The sequence below is a fragment of the Mesoplodon mirus genome (assembly GCF_964341445.2).
Source record: "Mesoplodon mirus genome assembly, chromosome: 4".
Taxonomy (NCBI): Eukaryota; Metazoa; Chordata; class Mammalia; order Artiodactyla; family Ziphiidae; genus Mesoplodon; species Mesoplodon mirus.
The window spans coordinates 74,354,905-74,374,619 of record NC_138979.1 but is presented as its reverse complement, the minus strand read 5'-3'; the positions used below and the strand labels follow the sequence as shown (position 1 = coordinate 74,374,619).

The 19,715-nt window shown below is 36.1% G+C and overlaps 1 protein-coding gene across 5 annotated transcripts in view; it reads left to right on the top strand.

The window, feature by feature from the left end:
* MEF2A (myocyte enhancer factor 2A) overlaps positions 1–19,715 on the top strand; it is a 171,012-nt gene that overhangs the window by 137,856 nt on the left and 13,441 nt on the right. For all 5 annotated transcript variants that reach the window (XM_082619381.1, XM_082619385.1, XM_082619383.1 and 2 more), the window contains one exon: positions 3,322–3,509. In XM_082619381.1, coding sequence (XP_082475507.1) covers positions 3,322–3,509 — 188 coding nt within the window. The remainder of the gene's footprint in view (positions 1–3,321; positions 3,510–19,715) is intronic.

Here is a 19,715-nt window from a genome sequence, read left to right as displayed (position 1 = left end):
GTTTTCTTTGTCCCTTGAAAATGTTCTGGTTAGGATCCAACAAAGTTGATTATATCACATTAGCAAAACATTAATTTTTAGTTTCTCATATAAATAATTCACCTAAATAACATATCTTTTCAAACTCTAATATAAGCAAATATACTGAAGCATTCATTTCCTTCAGCAGAACTTCAAGAACTTAATCTCTTTCTAGTTATATTTTTTAATTTTAGAATTTACATATCTATTTATCAATTGAGCCTATTCGTTACATATTCTGTTCCTGAGAATGTTATAAACTGCCAAACACTATGTGGATTTTAGTGGGTTTAAATATTTCTCTTCCATTCAAGAAACTTTCATAGAATTAAAATGATCTGATAGCCCAGTACAAAAGCTCTTAAACTGAAAAATATGTGCAGTACATAATTGGTTTTTGTCATGAACTCATTGCAGTACTCATTGTACTATATTTCACGTCTTAGAATAGTCTTCTCAGGGTGAGATTTTAGGAAGGTTTTAGGCCAGTGTTAAGCACACAGCAGATATTCAGTTTTGGTTAGTCCCTGCATGTATTTAACACAGACATGTATATATATTTGTAATATCTGGTGTCTGGAGGATTCTTTTTTTTTTAAATTTATTTATTTTTGGCTGCATTGGGTCTTCGTTGCTGCACGTGGGCTTTCTCTAGTTGCAGTGAGCAGGGGCTACTCTTCGTTGCGGTGCATGGGCTTCTCCTTGCAGTGGCTTCTCTTGTTGCAGAGCACAGCCTCTAGGCACACGGGCTTCAGTAGTTGTGGCACATGGGCTCACTAGTTGTGGCTCATGGGCTGTAGAGCACAGGCTCAGTAGTTGTGGCGCTTGGGCTTAGTTGCTCCGCGGCATGTGGGATCTTCCTGGACCAGGGCTCGAACCCATGTCCCCTGCATTGGCAGGCAGATTCCTAACCGCTGCGCCACCAGGGAAGTCTTTTTTGGAGGATTCTAAAGTTGTCTTTTTTGCTTTATACTGGAAGGAAAAGAACAGAATAAATACAAGTGCCCTTTCCTTGTGACAGTTGCTGAAGCCATGGACTCTGTGCTTATCTGCCCCACCATTCCTTAGTCACACTTTGTTCATTCATGCTTTAGTGTATTTTTCTCACATTTATTCATAATGCCTGCCTTCTATTATCTTTTGCCCTTTCAGACTGCTTAAATAGTTGATCCCACAAAGTCTTCCCTAATTAAAAGCCCACATGCCTGTATCAGTGCTTTGCTTTCTATTTCCTTGTAAATTTTTTGTGGTTACATTTCATTGTGTTGCCCATATCTTAAGTATAATTTTGACATCTTCATGTCTCTCTGGTGTATGCCTGTTCTTGCTAACTAGGTGAAAAGCTGCTTGAAGACCATGTAGGTTTTTTTTTTTAATCCCTTCCTATAACCTCCTCACTGCATAGTGCTCTACACCTAATAGACATTTAAAAGTTTAATTCTAAATTAGGTAGTTTTGTGTTGTAAAGGTAGTTTTGTGTTGTCTGATTTTAGATGGTTGCTATTATTGATGTGTGAATGCTGAGTCACACCCAGAGAATTCAAGAGGCCTCTTCAGCCCTCCAGGAACTTGTAGTTCACTATTCTGAATATTTTGTTTTTGGTCAGCTTGTAATAAACACTAGGAGTGGAATTCTTAAGCCAACAAAGTTTTCTTTTATTCGGTGCCCTTAAATTAACATCTATATACTGTAATAGAGTAGAGTTAGGTACTAAGCACTATTCAAAATAGAATAATAGTAAAGCATTCATGGAATTAAGTCTCTGTTGCTAAAAGTATACCATAAACATGGTAAACTTAATTTTTTATGTTTTGGTTATTATAAAGCTGATGATTATTTTTAAAATATGGAATAGTAGAGTGACCTATGCTGTATTTTTTATGGGCAGTTAACACTACATCTTAAATTTAGTAATTAAATTTTCACAAAATATTTTTAAAATATATCATTTAGTTAACGTTTTCTGTTCTCACCTGCTTTATTTAAGATTTACTTAGAAATCAAAATAGTATATGTAGCCTCTATTTTATAAACGAACATTTATGTTCCGTATATTGTTACTTTACTTTGTTTTTGATTTATGACATTATCTCCACCATTGAACTGTAAGCTGATGAATAGTAATAGGATACTATCAGTTGCAACTGACAGAAAACTACCTTAATTAGGCTTAAATAGTATAGGGTATTTACTAACTTATATGTAACTGAAAAGAGCCAGAAGTGGTATAGACGATAAGCATGGTAGGGCTTTTACTTCATTTATTTTCAGTTCTCCTTTCTCTGTCAGCTTTTTTCTCATTCTGACTTTCTTCTGAGTCTCAAAATGGCTTGAGAATAAAATGCCTCCCCAGTCACATTTTGAGGAATGCAGCAAGGAGCCTTTCTCACTACCATATAGCAACTGCTTTACCTAGGTTCTGATCACTGTGGTGAGGGAGAATGCCGTATACTCATTGGCTTGGGCCTAAGTCAAATGCCCATCAACAAGCCAGTCTGCGGCAAGGGGGATTGAAGTGGAGTCAGCCCCACCCAAACCACATGGCTACACATGAGGAGGACTAGAATGACTGCAGTATCCATGAAAATAGGGATGATCCCTTACATTAATTTTCTATCTCAACTGGTGCCCAAAAGTACTGTGTATATACAATAGAACCTATACCACACTGTATCTTTTTCCTTATTTCCTCTCTAAGAAAGATAGACAATTCTTTAGGGAAAGTTAAAAAGTAGGAATTAGTTGATTGAAGTCAGATAAATAACAAATACTTAAAGAAGACCTTAATGGTAGCTAAAGAACAGAACAGGTACAGGTAGAGCTATAAGGAAGAAGTACTTGGTGAAAATAAGGCATTAGAGCTGAGTGCTTAATAAGCTTCAGTTAAGGAGATGCCCTGATACCTAGTTCTGTGCCCAGAACTTAGTAGGAGTGCCTTTGTTGTCATGAGAATGAATGAATAGGCTGGTCTCAGGCATCTTCTTATATATCCCCATTATCTTGGTCCCCAGTTGGAGATGCCCCATTAGAAACATATTTTGTGTTTTAAGTTTCTGTCAGCAGATCCAAGCAGTAAGACTGGAAACAAGTGGCATTAGTCTTAAACTTTATATGTATTTCAGACTTGCTTCACTCTCTTTGCTTATTTTTAAAATATTCAAAGATGACATGGTTAGATATTCATGAGTTTTATTATAAAATTCACTTGAAACTGGGACTGGGGAAAACTTGCATCATATTTGTACCAGAGTATTTTAATGACTTGTTTCATGTTAATGAATGGTATTTCTTTTTTCCAGGGAATGGATTTGTAAATTCAAGAGCTTCTCCAAATTTGATTGGAACTACTGGTGCAAATAGTTTAGGCAAAGTTATGCCTACAAAGTCTCCCCCTCCTCCAGGTGGTGGCAGTCTTGGAATGAACAGTCGAAAACCAGATCTTCGAGTTGTCATCCCCCCTTCAAGCAAGGGCATGATGCCTCCACTGGTACGTTAAAGCTTTCTTCAATTTCATTCTTTAAAACATGTATTTTATACATAGCGTATATTCTCCTTTGCAATTTACTGTACTTCCATAGACTCTAGACCTTTTCCTAATGAGTATTTCTATTTGAAATTAGCATTTGAAGAGACAAGTCTATTTTAAATACACAGAAATCAGATTATGAAAAATCAGGAAATAAATCTACCTAATGGTTATTTAAAATTATAGCTAAATGTGGAGAAGTTATTATGTTAATTTTAATTTACCAAACTGGAATCTTTGCTTAGAGATCTCATCCTCAATTTGATAAATTAAACCTGACTTAAGTACTTCTTCTCTGTGCTCTGCATACTTTCAGTAATTTTTTCACATACTTTTCTGTAAGAGAAATACTAAATTATTTGTTAGAAAATTCTACATACCAAAGAGAACTATTGTAGAATAGGAAAGAATGCATAAAAACTTGGATGAGTTGTTCTCATAATTTTTGTTTATTCCTTCTCAAATAACCTTCCCATTTAATTCTTATAAGAATACAGGTCTGCCCACCCCAGCCCTTAACAATGTTCCAGCCTCATTTGCTTTTGAATCCTGTGTTTATAAGAAGAGAAAAATATGTCTATCCCACTTAGCTTTCTATAGAAAAAAGTTGGAATATATATGCAAGTTTAAAAACCAGTCTGATTTTAGCAACTGTTTGACTACTAACAATCAATGTGATGTGTCAGGTGGTCCTCCTACTATGCAGCTGCTAAACTGGCCATATGATTGTTAGCTAAGTGAAAGTAATGCTATCAGGCTCTAGATAATAATTCTACATTGTATAATGATTTATAGATTCCCAAACATCTTTATATGCATTGTATCATTTGATTCTCAAACAGTGATCTTGGCAGGTAAGATAAGGAAACCAAGGGAAGGTTAGTACTGGTCCAAGGTAGCACAAAAGAGAGCCAGAACCAAAACCCTTTAAGTCAAAAAACAAAGTGCTTTTTCATTCGGAGATACATAAAACTGGAAACTTGCTCCCAGCCTTACACTGAAAAATTGTTGGACAAACAATTTCATAGTTTTCCTTGAACACATTGTAGTGCTGAGATTTCAGGGCAACCAACTGGCCCAGACTCTAGGGAGAGACATATACTGCAGGGAGAGGACATTGGAGCACTGACTTTATCTGGGCAAGGCACAGATAATAAGAGTTAAGCTAGGGAGATTGGTGAATTGCTGGAGGCGAAGTGTTCACTGGCAGGACTCTGTAAAACCCCTGGGACTGCTATGTAGGGAGAGTCTTAAGCCCTCTTGCAGGCTTTTTCTCCATGAACCCCACTGGGTGCTCACAGAAAAAATTGGGAATATCCTGAAAAAGTCTCCTCTGTGGTGTACAACGGGAAGAGAGGGGAAGAGCAGCCACTGCAGTAGGGGCAAAAAGTTTTGCCTGGGACCTTTTACCCTTTCACTCCTATGGAACAGAAGTCTTAATCTGTGAGGAGATGAATGACATAAATGGTCATCCTTAGGTATTGGTGAATTCCCATTGTATCTGGGGAAATGGAAAAGGAAAACTCAGTCCATGGTGGAGGAGCAGGAACAATGTCATGAACATAACAGAATTTCTGAGAAGGCTGCAGCCTGAGGCATAGCACAAAGGGGAAGGCTTAAAACTGAAAATGAGCAGTCTTTGGGGAAAAAACAAATAAACAAAAAACCTCTAGCCAACCAATCTTCCATTCCCACCAGAGGGATTTGAGGCCTGTGGTGGATACACAGAGGGTAACCATAGCAACAGTGAAGCTCAAACCCAGCCCAGTTCTTAATTAAATTAACTCAAACTCTGCACTAAAGGCCTAGCAGGAGGAAAGACCTGCTACAGGTCTTCATGTCAGTAGGAATTACCCAAACTGAAATATAAAGAGAAGAGTCAAAACAAAAAAAAACAGAACAAAGCCTCTAATATTTATGGGGCTTTTTCAGATGATTTAACATGTTTATAACTAGAATTCCAAAAAGAGAAGAGAGAGAGAACAGAGCAGAAGAAATGTGTTTGAAGAAATAATAACCAACACCAAACACACACACACTCAGACTGCTAAAAGCAGAAGACAAAGAGGAAAATCGTAAAGGCATCCAGGGAAAAGAGACATAAATATACAGAGGAATGAAGATAAGAATTTATACCATACTTCTTTTCAGAAACTATGCAAGCTACAAAACAGTGGAGTAATCTAAAGTGCTGAAATTAAAACAAAACCCAACAGACTTTCAACCTAGAATTCTGTACCCAGCAAAAATATATTTCAAGAAATGAAAGAGAAATAAAGACATTCTCAAAAATAAATAGTGGGAATTTATTGCCAGCAGACATACTCTACAAGAAATGTTAAAGGATTTCCTTTGGAAGAAGGAATATGCTACCAGCAAACTCTTGGGTCTATACAAAGAAATAAATAACAATGGAAATGGAATAAATGAAGATAAAATAAAATTCATTTTGTCCTTCATTTGATAAACTTTAATTTTAGAACAGTTATAAATTTATACAAAGATTGCAAAGGTAGTACAGAAAGTTCCCATATGCTGCACACCCAATTTTTCCTGCTATTAACATCTTACATTAGTATGGTACATTTGTTACAACTGATGAATCCATATTGATACATTATTATTAACTAAAGTCTACACTTTATTAGAATACCCTTAGTTGTTAACCCCATGTCTTTTTCTGTTCTGGAATCCAATCCAGGAATACAACATTGCATTTAGTAGTCATGTCTCTTCAGGCTCTTCTTGGCTGTGATAGTTTCTCTAAGACTTGACTTTAATGACCTTGACAGTTCTGAGTATTGGTCAGATATGTTGAAGAATGTTCCTAAATTGTGTTTTTTCTGATGTTTTTCTCATGATTAGACCGGTGTTATGTGTTTGGGGGAGGAAGGCTGTGGAACTAAAGTGCCGTTTTCATCACATTATAACAAGGGTACATACTATCAACATGACTGTTGGTCACTTTGGTCATCTTGCTGGTGTAGTATTTCACTGGCTACTCTTTTCCCCCTTCCCATACTGTCCTCTGTGGAAGGAATTCACTGTGCAAGGCCCACACCTAAGGAGGAGTGGGGGTTATTCTCCTACCTCCCTGAGGGCAGACTATCTACATACATTATTTGTAGTTCTTCTGCACAGGTGACTTATCTGTTCTCTCTCATTTATTTAATCACTTATTTATAGCGAATATTAATATGGACTCGTGGACATTTATTTTATACTTTGGGTTATAATAATACTAAATTCTGTTAATATATGATTCTATCAATACCAATATTAGTTTATTCTGTTGCTCAAATTTTTCCAGCTTTAGCTGTTGAGGACTGTTCAAATGGTTCCTGTGCCCCTTTTATGTACCCTCATCTTTGTGGGGTTCTTTTGGCAGGGAGGAAAGTGGGGGTTACTATTTTATTTTCTGGTTACTACAGAATGCTCCAGGCTCATCTTGTGTATTTCATGCCCCAGTCCTGGAATCAGGCATTCTCTGAGGAACCTTGGTTCCTTTTATTGGAGAATGATATTAGAAACCAAGATCTGGGTGTTTTCCCTCTTCTTACTTGCCCCAAAAGATAATTGGCTTTCTAAAGCAAAAATAGTGGCAATGACTTTTGTGTTTATAGCATATGTAAAAATAAAATGACGGCAGAGGGATTAGAAATATACTGTTGTAGGTCTTTACACATGATGAGGTGTATATTTGAAGGTGAACTCCAATTAACTGAAGATGTATATTGTAAACCCTAGTACAGCTATAGGAAATAAAAAGAGGTATAAATAAGTCAATAGAGGAGATAAAACAGAAACATAAAATATGCTCCAGTAGTCCAAGAAATGGGAGAAAAAGAGAATAATAAAGAACAGATGGAACAAATGAAATATAGCTAGCAAGACTGTAGAGTTTTAATCCAACTATACAAGAAAACGTGGTCATAAACATCAGTTAAAAGACAAAATGTCAGATTGGTTAAAACAGGAAGATCATACAGTACACTGTCTATAAGAACCTCACTTTAAATATAAAGACATAGGTAAAAGGATGGAAAAAAATATACCATGCAAACATTAACCAAAAGAAAGCTAGTGTAGCCATATTAATTTCAGGCAATGTAGACTTCACAATAAGGAATATTATCAAGGATAAAGAAGGATATTACATAGTCCATATTCCAAGAAATAAGTATCTTTAATGTGTATGCGCCTAACAGCACACCTTCAAAATACATAAAGCAAAAATTGATACAACCAAAAGGTGGAAGAGAAAAATCCACAATTGTAGTTGGAACCTTCAACACTCTTCTCTCAGTAATTGATAGAACAAGTAGGCAGAAATATCAGTTAGGGGTTTAGGTGACCTGAGCAATATTCAACCAACCTGACGTAAGAGACAGTTATAGAACACTTCACTTCACATAGCAGAACACACGTTCTTCTTAAGGGCACTTGGTACATTCAGCAATTTAGACCATATCCTGTGCCATAAAACAAACCTTAGCAAATTTCAATCATACAAATTACAGTCTCTGAGCATAATAAAATCAATAACAGGAAGACAACAGGAAAATCTCCACATATAGAAATTAAATAACATACTTTTAAATAACTCATGGGTGTAAGAGGAAATCTCAAGGGAAAATTTGAAATATATATATATATATAGCATATCAGAATTTTAGGGACCACCTAGGGTAGCGTTGAGAGGGGAAATTCATAGCATTAAACATTTATATTAGAAAAGACGAAGTTCCTAAATCGGTAAGCTTTTACTTTAAGAAACTAGGGAAAGAAGACTTAACCCAAAGGAACCAGAAGAAAAGAAAAAAATGAGGAGCAGAAATTAACAAAACTTAAAACATAAAGACTGTAGAGAAAAGGAATCAAACCAAAGGCTGTTTTTTAAGATCAATAAAACTGCTAAATTTCTAGCCAAGGTTACTGAAGAAAAAGAGAAGAACACAAGTTATCAATATTAAGAATGAAAGAGGTTACATAACCCAAAAGACACTAAAAGATACTGCAAACGATTATTGTACAGAAGATAAGCTACAGAATAATACTACAAACAATTATTGTATAACAGCTAATCTAAAAACAAAACAACACTACAACTTAAAAAGGGGGCAAGGGGAATACTACAAACAACTCTATTCTAATAGATTTGATAGTTTAGATGATATGGGTAAATTCTTTGAAAAATACAAATTACCAAAGAATGTTCAGACTCACTGAAGAAGAAATAGTTAACCTAAATAGTAAATATCTATTAAAGAAATTGAATTCCTAGTTTTAAAACCTTCCCCCAAAAAACTCCAGATGCAGAGAGCTTTACTGCCAAATTCTACCAAACATTTAAGAAGAAATGATATCAATTCTACATAATTTCTTTCAGAATAGAGGCAAGGAGGGAACACCTTTTCTTTTTTTTTAAGATTTAATTTTATTTATTTATTTATTTTGGCTGCATTGGGTTGCTGCACGTAGGCTTTCTCTAGTTTTGGCAAGGGGGGGCTACTCTTCGTTGCGGTGCATGGGCTTCTCCTTGCGGTGGCTTCTCTTGTTGTGGAGCACGGTCTCTAGACCAGCAGGCTCAGTAGTTGTGGCTCACGGGCTCTAGAGCACAGGCTCAGTAGTTGTGGCGCACAGGCTTAATTGCTTCATGGCATGTGGGATCTTCCCAGACCAGGGATTGAATCCGTGTCCCCTGCATCGGCAGGCGGATTCTTATCCACTGCACCACGAGGGAAGTCTCAGGAGGGAACACCTTTCAACTCATTGTATTAGACCAGCATTACTCTAATACAAATCAGAATAAGACATTACAAAAAAAGTATAAGCCAGTATCCCTCATGAACTCTAGACATAAAGTCCTCAACAAATATTAGTTTATTAGTAAATAAATTCATCAGTATACTAGAAAGGATAATATATTAAGACCAAGTGGGTTTCATTTCAGGAATACAAGGCTGATTCTAAATTTGAAAATTCATCAATATAATTTACCATGTTAACAGAATTCAACTTTTATTCATAATAAAAGTAACTTTCATCAAACTAGGAGAAGAAAGGAAGTTTTTAACCTAATAAAGAGTATTTCCAGAAATTCTACAACTAGTATACCTAATAAGGGGGAAACAGTCTTTTGGTAAAATAATATTAGGAACTAGACAGTGTTGTTTATTCTCACCACTCATATCCAACACTGTACTGGAAGTCCTAGATGAAACAGTAAGGCAATAAAAATAAATACAATGTATACACACTGGGAAGAAAGAAATTAAAGTATGTCTGTTCACAGAAGATAGTATTTATGTAGAAAAGCATAAAAGAACCTACAAAAAAACTTCCAGTGAACAATTGGAATATGAAATTTTAAAATACCATTTAAATATTACTCAAAAAATGCCTACAAATCTCACCAAACATTTGCATGATTTTCATGCTAAAATCACAAAACATTGTTGAAAGAAATCAAAGAGCCAAATGAATAGAGAGAGATATCATATTAATGGGTTTGAAGACTCAATATTGTCAAGATGTCACTTCTTCCTAAATTGGTCAACAGATTAAACACAGCAAGGTTTTTTGTAGATATCAACAAGCCAATTCTGAAATATGTATGGAAAGGCAAAGGAACTACATTAGCCAAAACAATTTTGAAAGAGAACAAAATAGGAAGACTAAGACTAACTGGTTTCAATACCTACAATAAAGCTACAATAATAATGTGTGATACTGGCAAAAAGATGAGCACATAGGTCAAAGAACAAAACAGAGAGCCCAGAAAATAGACCCACACAAATATATTCAGTTGCTTCTTTACAAAGGTAGTAAGGCAATTCAGTGGAGTAAGGATAGTCAGTACAACTAATGCGGCTGCAGCAATTTAGCATCCATATGCAAAAACAGAACCTCGACGTATAATTCATAGCTTATACAAAAATTAACTCAAAATGTATTATAGATCCAAATGTAAAACACAAAACTCTGAAACTTCTAGAAGAAAACATTGGAGAATTACAACATCGAAAGCATGATCCATAAAGAAAAAATTGATATATTGGTATTTAACAAAATTTAAGTTTCACTCCATGAAAAGGCCCTGTTCAGAGAATAAAAAGACAGTCTACAGATAAGGAGAGAATATTTGCAAAATCACCTATCTAGTAAAAGATTTTTATCCAGAATGACACAACTACACACCTGTTAGAATGACTAAAATTACAAAAACAAAACCAAAAAACTAAAAATGCCAAGTTCTGGTGAGGATGCAGAGCAACAAGAATTCTCATGTATTCCTGCTTGGAATTCAAAATGGTACAGCTACTTTGGAAAACAGTTTGGCAACTTCTTATAAAGTTAAATATATACTTGTCATACAACCCAACGATTTCTGCTCCTAGAGTATTTACTCAAGTGAATTGAAAACCATGCTTATATAAAAAACTTATATTTTTCATAATCTCCCAAAAGTGAGAACAACCCAGATGTCCTTCCAGCAGATAAATGGGTATACACACTCTGGTACATCCATACAAAAGAATATTGCTCAGTAATACAAAAGGGATGAAGTATTTATTCACAACAATATAAATGAATCTTGCTAATTGAAAGAAGCCAGATCCCAAAGACTACATAGTATATATATGATTACATTTATATTTCATAATGGAAAATGCAAAACAGATAAGTGGTTGCCAGGGGTGGGGAGAGGAGTTGAATACAAAAGGGGTAGTATAAGGGAATTTTTGAGGGGATGGAACTATCTGTGATACTGTACTGTTAGATACATTAATCTATGCTTTTGTTAGAACCTACAAAACTGTAAAATACAAAGAGTGATTTTTTTTTTTACTATATTCCATTAAAAAAAGTCAACCAGGATTCCAGGGGAACCCAAGATGAAATACAGACCATGATACATGAATATAACATTATTACAAATGAGTGATATGATGATACTGAAGGGGATGAGGAAGAAAGAGCTGCTCTAAATAACTTTGGAAACTGTTCTGACTGGATACCATAAGTACGGAGACCAAAAAAAATTGCATGAAATGACGGTGCTCAAGATGGTAAATTTGTTACACACATACACACCCTTAAACAAGCAACTACTATACATTGTAGATAAAGAAAGCCAGGTTTCTTGAGAAAAAAACTTACAATTAAGCAATGTGGGTGGGGAAGGCTATAAAGAATCCTGTTTTTCAGGGTTGTAGTTGGAGGTTTCAGTATGAACTTTTTTTTTTAACATATATACAGATAGATAGATAGACAGATAGATAGATACAGAGATAGATGTTGTATACACATGAATTCGTATACATCATATATTTCCTAGCTGTAACTGCTGAGAGGGTCATAAAACAATGACACCTGGTAACTGAGCACACCTCGCACTCAGATCGTAGTTTCTAAACACCATTCTCCAATAAAAAGAATCAAGACTCCTTGGAGAAGTGATTGTAGAGCTAGGGTCAGGAAAATACACAGTGAGCCAAAGGTGCCAGAGTATAAGGAAATGTATGTCAAAAGTCAGAGGAACCCAACCTTTCAGAGGAGCTCCCAGTGGCCAGATCTAGAACAATTTAAGCAACAAAATAAATAACAATATTATTGGATTATAACACAAGAAGAATAAAAGAATTAAAAATACTGAGACTGTTACTAAGTAATTGATTGAATAAATGGAGAAGGGACAACTCTTCCTTAGAGAAGAATTCTAATTAATACAGGTAGAAAGAATGAGAGAAATGGCAAATCATCATTATTAACACCACAGTGCAGACCTTGAAGGCAAAGTCAATGGATGAATGCTAAAATTAGCAAAAATTTAAGGAGAAATGGGGTATTTAATAAATCTCAGAATGTCTCTCCCCAAATAATCATTGATTACAAAAAGAAAAATAGTGATTTTATAGTGGAGAATCCTGGAAGACACTACCTTAACCAGAAGATCAAGGTTAACATCACTGGTAATGGGATGACATGCGTCTTTTGATACCATGTGCTAAGAGAATCACGTCACCCCTGTGGTGGTCTACCAGAAGTCCATGCTGTCTGTCTAACTGAGAAAATATCAGACAGACCCAAACTGAAGGATGATCTCCAAGGTACCTGACCAGTACTCTTCCAAAGTTGTCAAAGTCAGTTATGAAAAACAAGGAAAGACTGAGGGAACTGTGGAGACCAGTGGAGACTAAGGATACATGACAGCTAAAGGCATGTGAGATGCAGGATCTGATCCAGGACCAGAAAAAAGACATTCATGAAAAGACTGAAACCCAAGGAAAGTCTATAGCTTTGGTTACTACTACATGCAATTTTGACAACTGCATCTTGTTTCTTCATGGTGTTAACTTTGGGGGCAACTGGATGAGGTGTGTGGTGGTGTGCTCTCTTTGCAGCTGCTCTCTAAGCCTAAAACTATTTCAGAATACAAAGTTAAAAATACATACATAGAGGCACAGTTGATTATGGAAGATTCTCACAAGAATAACATTTCAGAGACAGCACCTAAATCTGCTTCAACAGTTCAGGGAGCTCATATTTCTCATATTCGTCAACAGCTGTGTGGCTGACAGGGTCTTGGCGCACTGGCCTGGTGTCAGGCCTGAGCCTCTGAGGTGGGAGAGCCGAGTTCAGGACATTGGACCATCAGAGACCTCCTGGCCCCATGTAATATCAATCAGCGAGCGCTCTCCCAGAGATTACCGTCTCAACACTAAGACCCAGCTCCACCCAACAGCCAGCAAGCTCCAGTGCTGGACGCCTCATGCCAAACAACTAGCAAGACAGAAACACAACATCACCCATTAGCAGAGAGGCTGCCTAAAATCATACTAATTTCACAGACACCCCAAAACACACCACTGGACGCAGCCCTGCCCACCAGAAAGACAAGATCCAGCCCCACCCACTAGAACACAGGCACTAGTCCCCTCCACCAGGAAGCCTACACAAGCCACTGAAGCAACCTCACCCACTGGGGACAGACACCAAAAACAATGGGAACTACGAACCTGCAGCCTGCAAAAAGGAGACCCCAAACACAGTACGTTAAACAAAAAGAGAAGACAGAGAAATACGCAGCACATGAAGGAGCAAGGTAAAAACCCACCAGACCAAACAAATGAAGAGAAAATAGACAGTACTCCTGAAAAAGAATTCAGAATGACGATAGTAAAGATGATCCAATCTCTTGGATACAAGAGAAAATACAAGAAACGTTTAACAAGGACCTAGAGGAACTAAAGAGCCCACAAACAACGATGAACAACACAAGAAATGAAATTTAAAATTCTCTAGAAGGAATCAATAGCAGAATAACTGAGGCAGAAGAACGGATAAGTGACCTGAAAGATAAAATAGTGGAAATAACTACCACAGAGCAGAATAAAGAAAAAAGAATGAAAAGAATTGAGGACAGTCTCAGAGACCTCAGGGACCATATTAAATGCACCAACATTCGAATTATAGGGGTCCCAGAAGTAGAAGAGAAAAAGAAAGGGTCTGAGAAAATATGTGAAGAGATTATAGTTGAAAACTTCCATAACATGGGAAAGGCAATAGTCAATCAAGTCCAGGAAGTGCAGAGAGTCCCATACAGGATAAATCCAAGGAGAAACACGCCAAGACACATATTAATCAAAGTATCAAAATTTAAATACAAAGAAAAATATTAAAAGCAGCAAGGGAAAAGCAACAAATAACATACAAAGGAATCCCCATAAGGTTAACAGCTCTTTCAACAGAAACTCTGCAAGCCAGAAAGGAGTGGCAGAATGTAATTAAAGTGATGAAAGGAAAAAACCTACAACCAAGATTACTCTACCCAGCAAAGATCTCATTCAGATTTGACAGAGAAATTAAAACCTTTACAGACAAGTAAAAGTTAAGAGAATTCAGCACCACCAAACCAGCTTTACGATAAATGCTGAAGGAACTTCTCTAGGCAGGAAACACGAATGAAGGAAAAAAACCTCCGAAAACAAACCCAAAACAATTAAGAAAATGGTAATAGGAACATACATATCGATAATTACCTTAAATGTAAATGGATTAAATGCTCCAATCAAAAGACATAGACTGGCTGAATGGATACAAAAACAAGACCCATATATATGCTGTCTACAAGAGACCCACTTCAGACCAAGGGACACATACAGACTGAAAGTGAGGGATGGAAAAAGAAATTCCATGCAAATGGAAATCAAAAGAAAGCTGGAGTAGCAATTCTCATATCAGACAAAACAGACTTTAAAATAAAGACTATTACAAGAGACAGAGAAGGACACTACATACTGATCAAGGGATCAATCCAAGAAGAAGATATAACAATTGTAAATATTTATGGACCCAACATAGGAGCACCTCAATACAGAAGGCAAATGCTAACAGCCATAAAAGGGGAAATCGACAGTAACACAATCATAGCAGGGGACTTTACACCCCACTTTCACCAATGGACAGATGATCCAAACAGAAAATAAATAAGGAAACACAAGCTTTAAATGTCACATAGATAAGATAGCCTTAAGTGATATTTATAGGACATTCCATCCAAAAACAACAGAATACAATTTCTTCTCAAGTGCTCATGGAACATTCTCCAGGCTAGATCATATCTTGGGTCACAAATCAAGCCTCGGTAAATTTAAGAAAATTGAAATCATAACAAGTATCTTTTCTGACCACAATGCTATGAGACTAGATATCAATTACAGGAAAAAAACTAAAAAATACAAACACATGGAGGCTAAACAGTACTCTACTAAATAACCAAGAGATCACTGAAGAAAACAAAGAGAAATCAAAAAATACCTAGAAACAAATGATGATGAAAACAGAACCCAAAACCTATGGGATGCAGCAAAAGCAAAAGCAGTTCTAAGAGGGAAGTTTATAGCAATTTAATCCTACTTCAAGATACAAGAAAAATCTTAAATAAACAACCTAACCTTACACCTAAAGCAATTAGAGAAAGAAGAACAAAAAACCCCAAAGTTAGCAGAAGGAAAGAAATCATAAAGATCAGATCAGAAATCAATGAAAAAGAAATAAGGAAACAATAACGAAGATCAACAAAACTAAAAGCTGGTTCTTTGAGAAGATAAACAAAATTGATAAACCATTAGCCAGACTCATCAAGAAAAAGGAGAAGACTTAAATCAACAGAATTAGAAATGAAAAAGAAGTAACAACTGACACTGTAGAAATACAAAGGATCATGAGGGATTACTACAAGCAACTATATGCCAATAAAATGGACAACCTGAAGAAATGCACAAATTCTTACAAAAGCACAACCTTCCAAGGCTGAACCAGGAAGAAATAGAAAATATAAACAGACCAATCATAAGCAGTGAAATTGAAACTGTGATTAAAAGTCTGCCAACAAACCAAAGCACAGGACCAGATGGGTTCACAGGTGAATTCTATCAAACATTCAAAGAAGAGCAAACACCTATCCTTCTCAAACTCTTGGAAAATATAGCAGAGGGAGGAACACTCCCAAACTCATTCTATGAGGCCACTATCACCCTGATACTAAAAGCAGACAAAGATATCACAAAAAAAGAAAACTACAGGCCAATATATGATGAACATAGATGCAAAACTCCTCAACAAAACACTAGCAAACAGAACCCAACAGCACATTAAAAGGATCATACACCATGATCAAGTGGGGTTTATCCCAGGAATGCAAGGATTCTTCAATATATGCAAATCAATCAACGTGATACACCATATTAAGAAATTGAAGGCTAAAAACCATATGATCATCTCAGTAGATGCAGAAAAAGCTTTCAACAAAATTCAACACCCATTTATGATAAAAACTCTCTAGAAAGTAGGCATAGAGGGAACCTACCTCAACATAATAAAGGCCGTATATGACAAACCCACAGCCAACATCGTTCTCAATGGTGAAAAACAGAAACCATTTCCTCTAAGACAAGGTTGAACCCTCTCACCACTGTTATTCAACATAGTTTTGGAAGTTTTAGCCACAGCAGTCCGAGGAGAAAAAGAAATAAAAGGAATCCAAATCGGAAAAGAAGTAAAACTGTCAGTGTTTGCAGATGACATGATACTATACATAGAGAATCCTAAAGATGCTACCAGAAAACTACTAGAGCTAATCAACGAATTTGGTAAAGTAGCAGGATACAAAATTAATGCACAGAAATTTCCTGCATTTCTATACACTCACGATGAAAAATCTGAAAGAGAAATTAAGGAAACACTCCCATTTACCACTGCAACAAAAAGAATAAAATACCTAGGAATAAACCTACCTAAGCAGACAAAAGACTTGTATGCGGAAAACTATAAGATACTGATGAAAAATTAAAGATGATACAAACAGATGGAGAGATATACCATGTTCTTGGATTGGAAGAATCAACATTGTGAAAATGACTATACTACCCAAAGCAATCTACAGATTCAGTGCAATCCCTGTCAAACTACCAATGGCATTTTTCACGGAACTAGAACAAAAAATTTCACAATTTGTATGGAAACACAAAAGACCCTGAATAGCCAAAGCAATCTTGAGGAAAAAAAAACGGAGCTGGAGGTATCAGGCTCCCGGACTTCAGACTATACTACAAAGCTACAGTAATCAAGACAGATGGTACTGGCACAAAAATAGAAATACAGATAAATGGAACAGCATAGAAAGCCCAGAGATTAAACCCACACACATATGGTCACCTTATTTTGATGAAGGAGGCAAGAATATACAGTGGAGAAAAGACAGTCTCTTCAATAAGTGGTGCTGGGAAAACTGGACAGCTACGTGTAAAAGAATGAAATTAGAACACTCCCTAACACTGTATACAAAAATAAGCTCAAAATGGATTAAAGACTTAAATGTAAGGCCAGAAACTCTCAAACTCTTAGAGGAAAACATAGGTAGAACACTCTATGACATAAATCACAGAAAGATCCTTTTTGACCCACCTCCTAGAGAAATGGAAATAAAAACAAGCAAATGGGACCTAATAAAATTTAAAAGCTTTGGCACAGCAAAGAAAACCATAAACAAGATGAAAAGACCACCCTCAGAATGGGAGCAATATTTGCAAATGAAGCAACAAAGGATTAATCTCCAAAATGTACAAGCAACTCATGCAGCTCAATATCAAAAAAAACAACCCAATCCAAAAATGGGCAGAAGACCTAAAATAGACATTTCTCCAAAGAAGATATATAGATTGTCAACAAACACATGAAAGGATGCTCAACGTCACTAATCATCAGAGAAATGCAATTCAAAACCACAATGAGGTATCACCTCACACCAGTCAGAATAGCCATCATCAAAAAATCTACAGACAATAAATGCTGGAGAGGGTGTGGAGAAAAGGGAACCCTCTTGTGCTGTTGGTGGGAATGTAATTGATATAGCCACTATGGAGAAACAGTATGGAGGTTCCTTAAAAAAAGAAAAATAGAACTACCACATGACCCAGCAATCCCGCTACTGGGCATATACCCTGAGAAGAGCATAATTCAAAAAGACACATGCACCCCAATGTTCATTGCAGCACTATTTACAATAGCCGGACATGGAAGCAACCTAAGTGTCCATCAACAGATGAATGGATAAAGAAGATGTGGCACATATATACAATCGAATATTACTCAGCCATAAAAAGAAATGAAATTGAGTTATTTGTAGTGAGGTGGATGGACCTAGAGTCTGTCATACAGAGTGAAGTAAGTCAGAAATAGAAAAAGAAATACCGTATGCTAACACGTATGGAATCTAAAAAAAAAAAAAAAAGTTCTGACGAACCTAGGCAGGACAGGAATAAAGACACAGACGTATAGAATGGACTTGAGGACACCGGGAGGGTTAAGGGTAAGCTGGGACGAAGTGAGAGATTAGCACTGACATATATACACTACCAGCTGTAAAATAGATAGCTGGTGGGAAGCAGCTGCATCGCAAGCACAGGGAGATCAGCTCAGTGCTTTGTGACCACCTAGAGGGGTGGGATAGGGAGGGTGGGAGGGAGATGCAAGAGGGAGGGGATATGGGGGGGATATATATATACATATAGCTGATTCACTTTGTTATACAGCAAAAACTAACACAACATTGTAAAGCAATTATACTCCAATAAAGATGTTAAAAAAAATACATACCTATATAAACAGAGAAGTATATCCCCAAGAAAAGGAGCTGAGAAAAAATGACATTTAGGATAGTCATTTGGCTCACCTTTCATGAACTGGATGTGGAATACCTGCCACTATGCTTCAGAAATAAAAACTATAGGAAGTTTCATTTAAGGTGTAGAAATATATTTATAAGAATTACTAATAAACTGCAAAATTTAAGGACAAACTACAAGTTTGACATTTAGCAACTTGTCAGTTATCTTGATCTTTTTTTTTAAGAGATCATGAAGCATCTCCATGGAATTCTTAAAATTTGCCACAGAAACTATTTACACCCTTATCCCTGTAAGTTATAGTGAAAACTGTACATACACACACCCATATTATTTTGATGTGTCTTACTGTTGGAGATGTGTGATGACATCTATAACAAAACAGTTGAAGAGCATTTTGCGCACATTTGAAATAGAAGTTTATAGGCCAGGTAGTTGTTTTTCAGAGTAAATAATGAACCTTCTTCCTATTTTACACCATTGTCTGCTTTCAGATTGGGGCTTCCTGTATCAGTGATGCTTATAAAACACCTTTCGCAGATTGACAAAGAAGCTTGACTTATTCAAGTAAAATAATAAAAAACTAGATAGTAGCTTATTTCTAGCATATTAATACTTTCTAGATGTGTAGGGAAAAAAGGAACAATGTTTCATTCATCTTTTCTGTATGTGATTTATCAGTTCGTTTCTCCTCCAGTCTCATTTTCTTCATATATGTGTTTTTTCTCCATTGAAATTATTATATTCATTTGAAAACTGTATTTGCAAATGATAAACATATAAATTTGTATTATTTAAAACTATACTTACTAAATGTTTGAGTTCTTGTTGTTTCATAACAGTGTGCTTAGTTACTGTGGGAAATAAGAAAACAAGATAATTTCTGCCCACCAAGGAGCACAGAATCTAGTATGAGATAAATGGACATGTGTGACCAGGTAGGGTAGGGATGGGAGGATTTAGATGTAAGTATAGA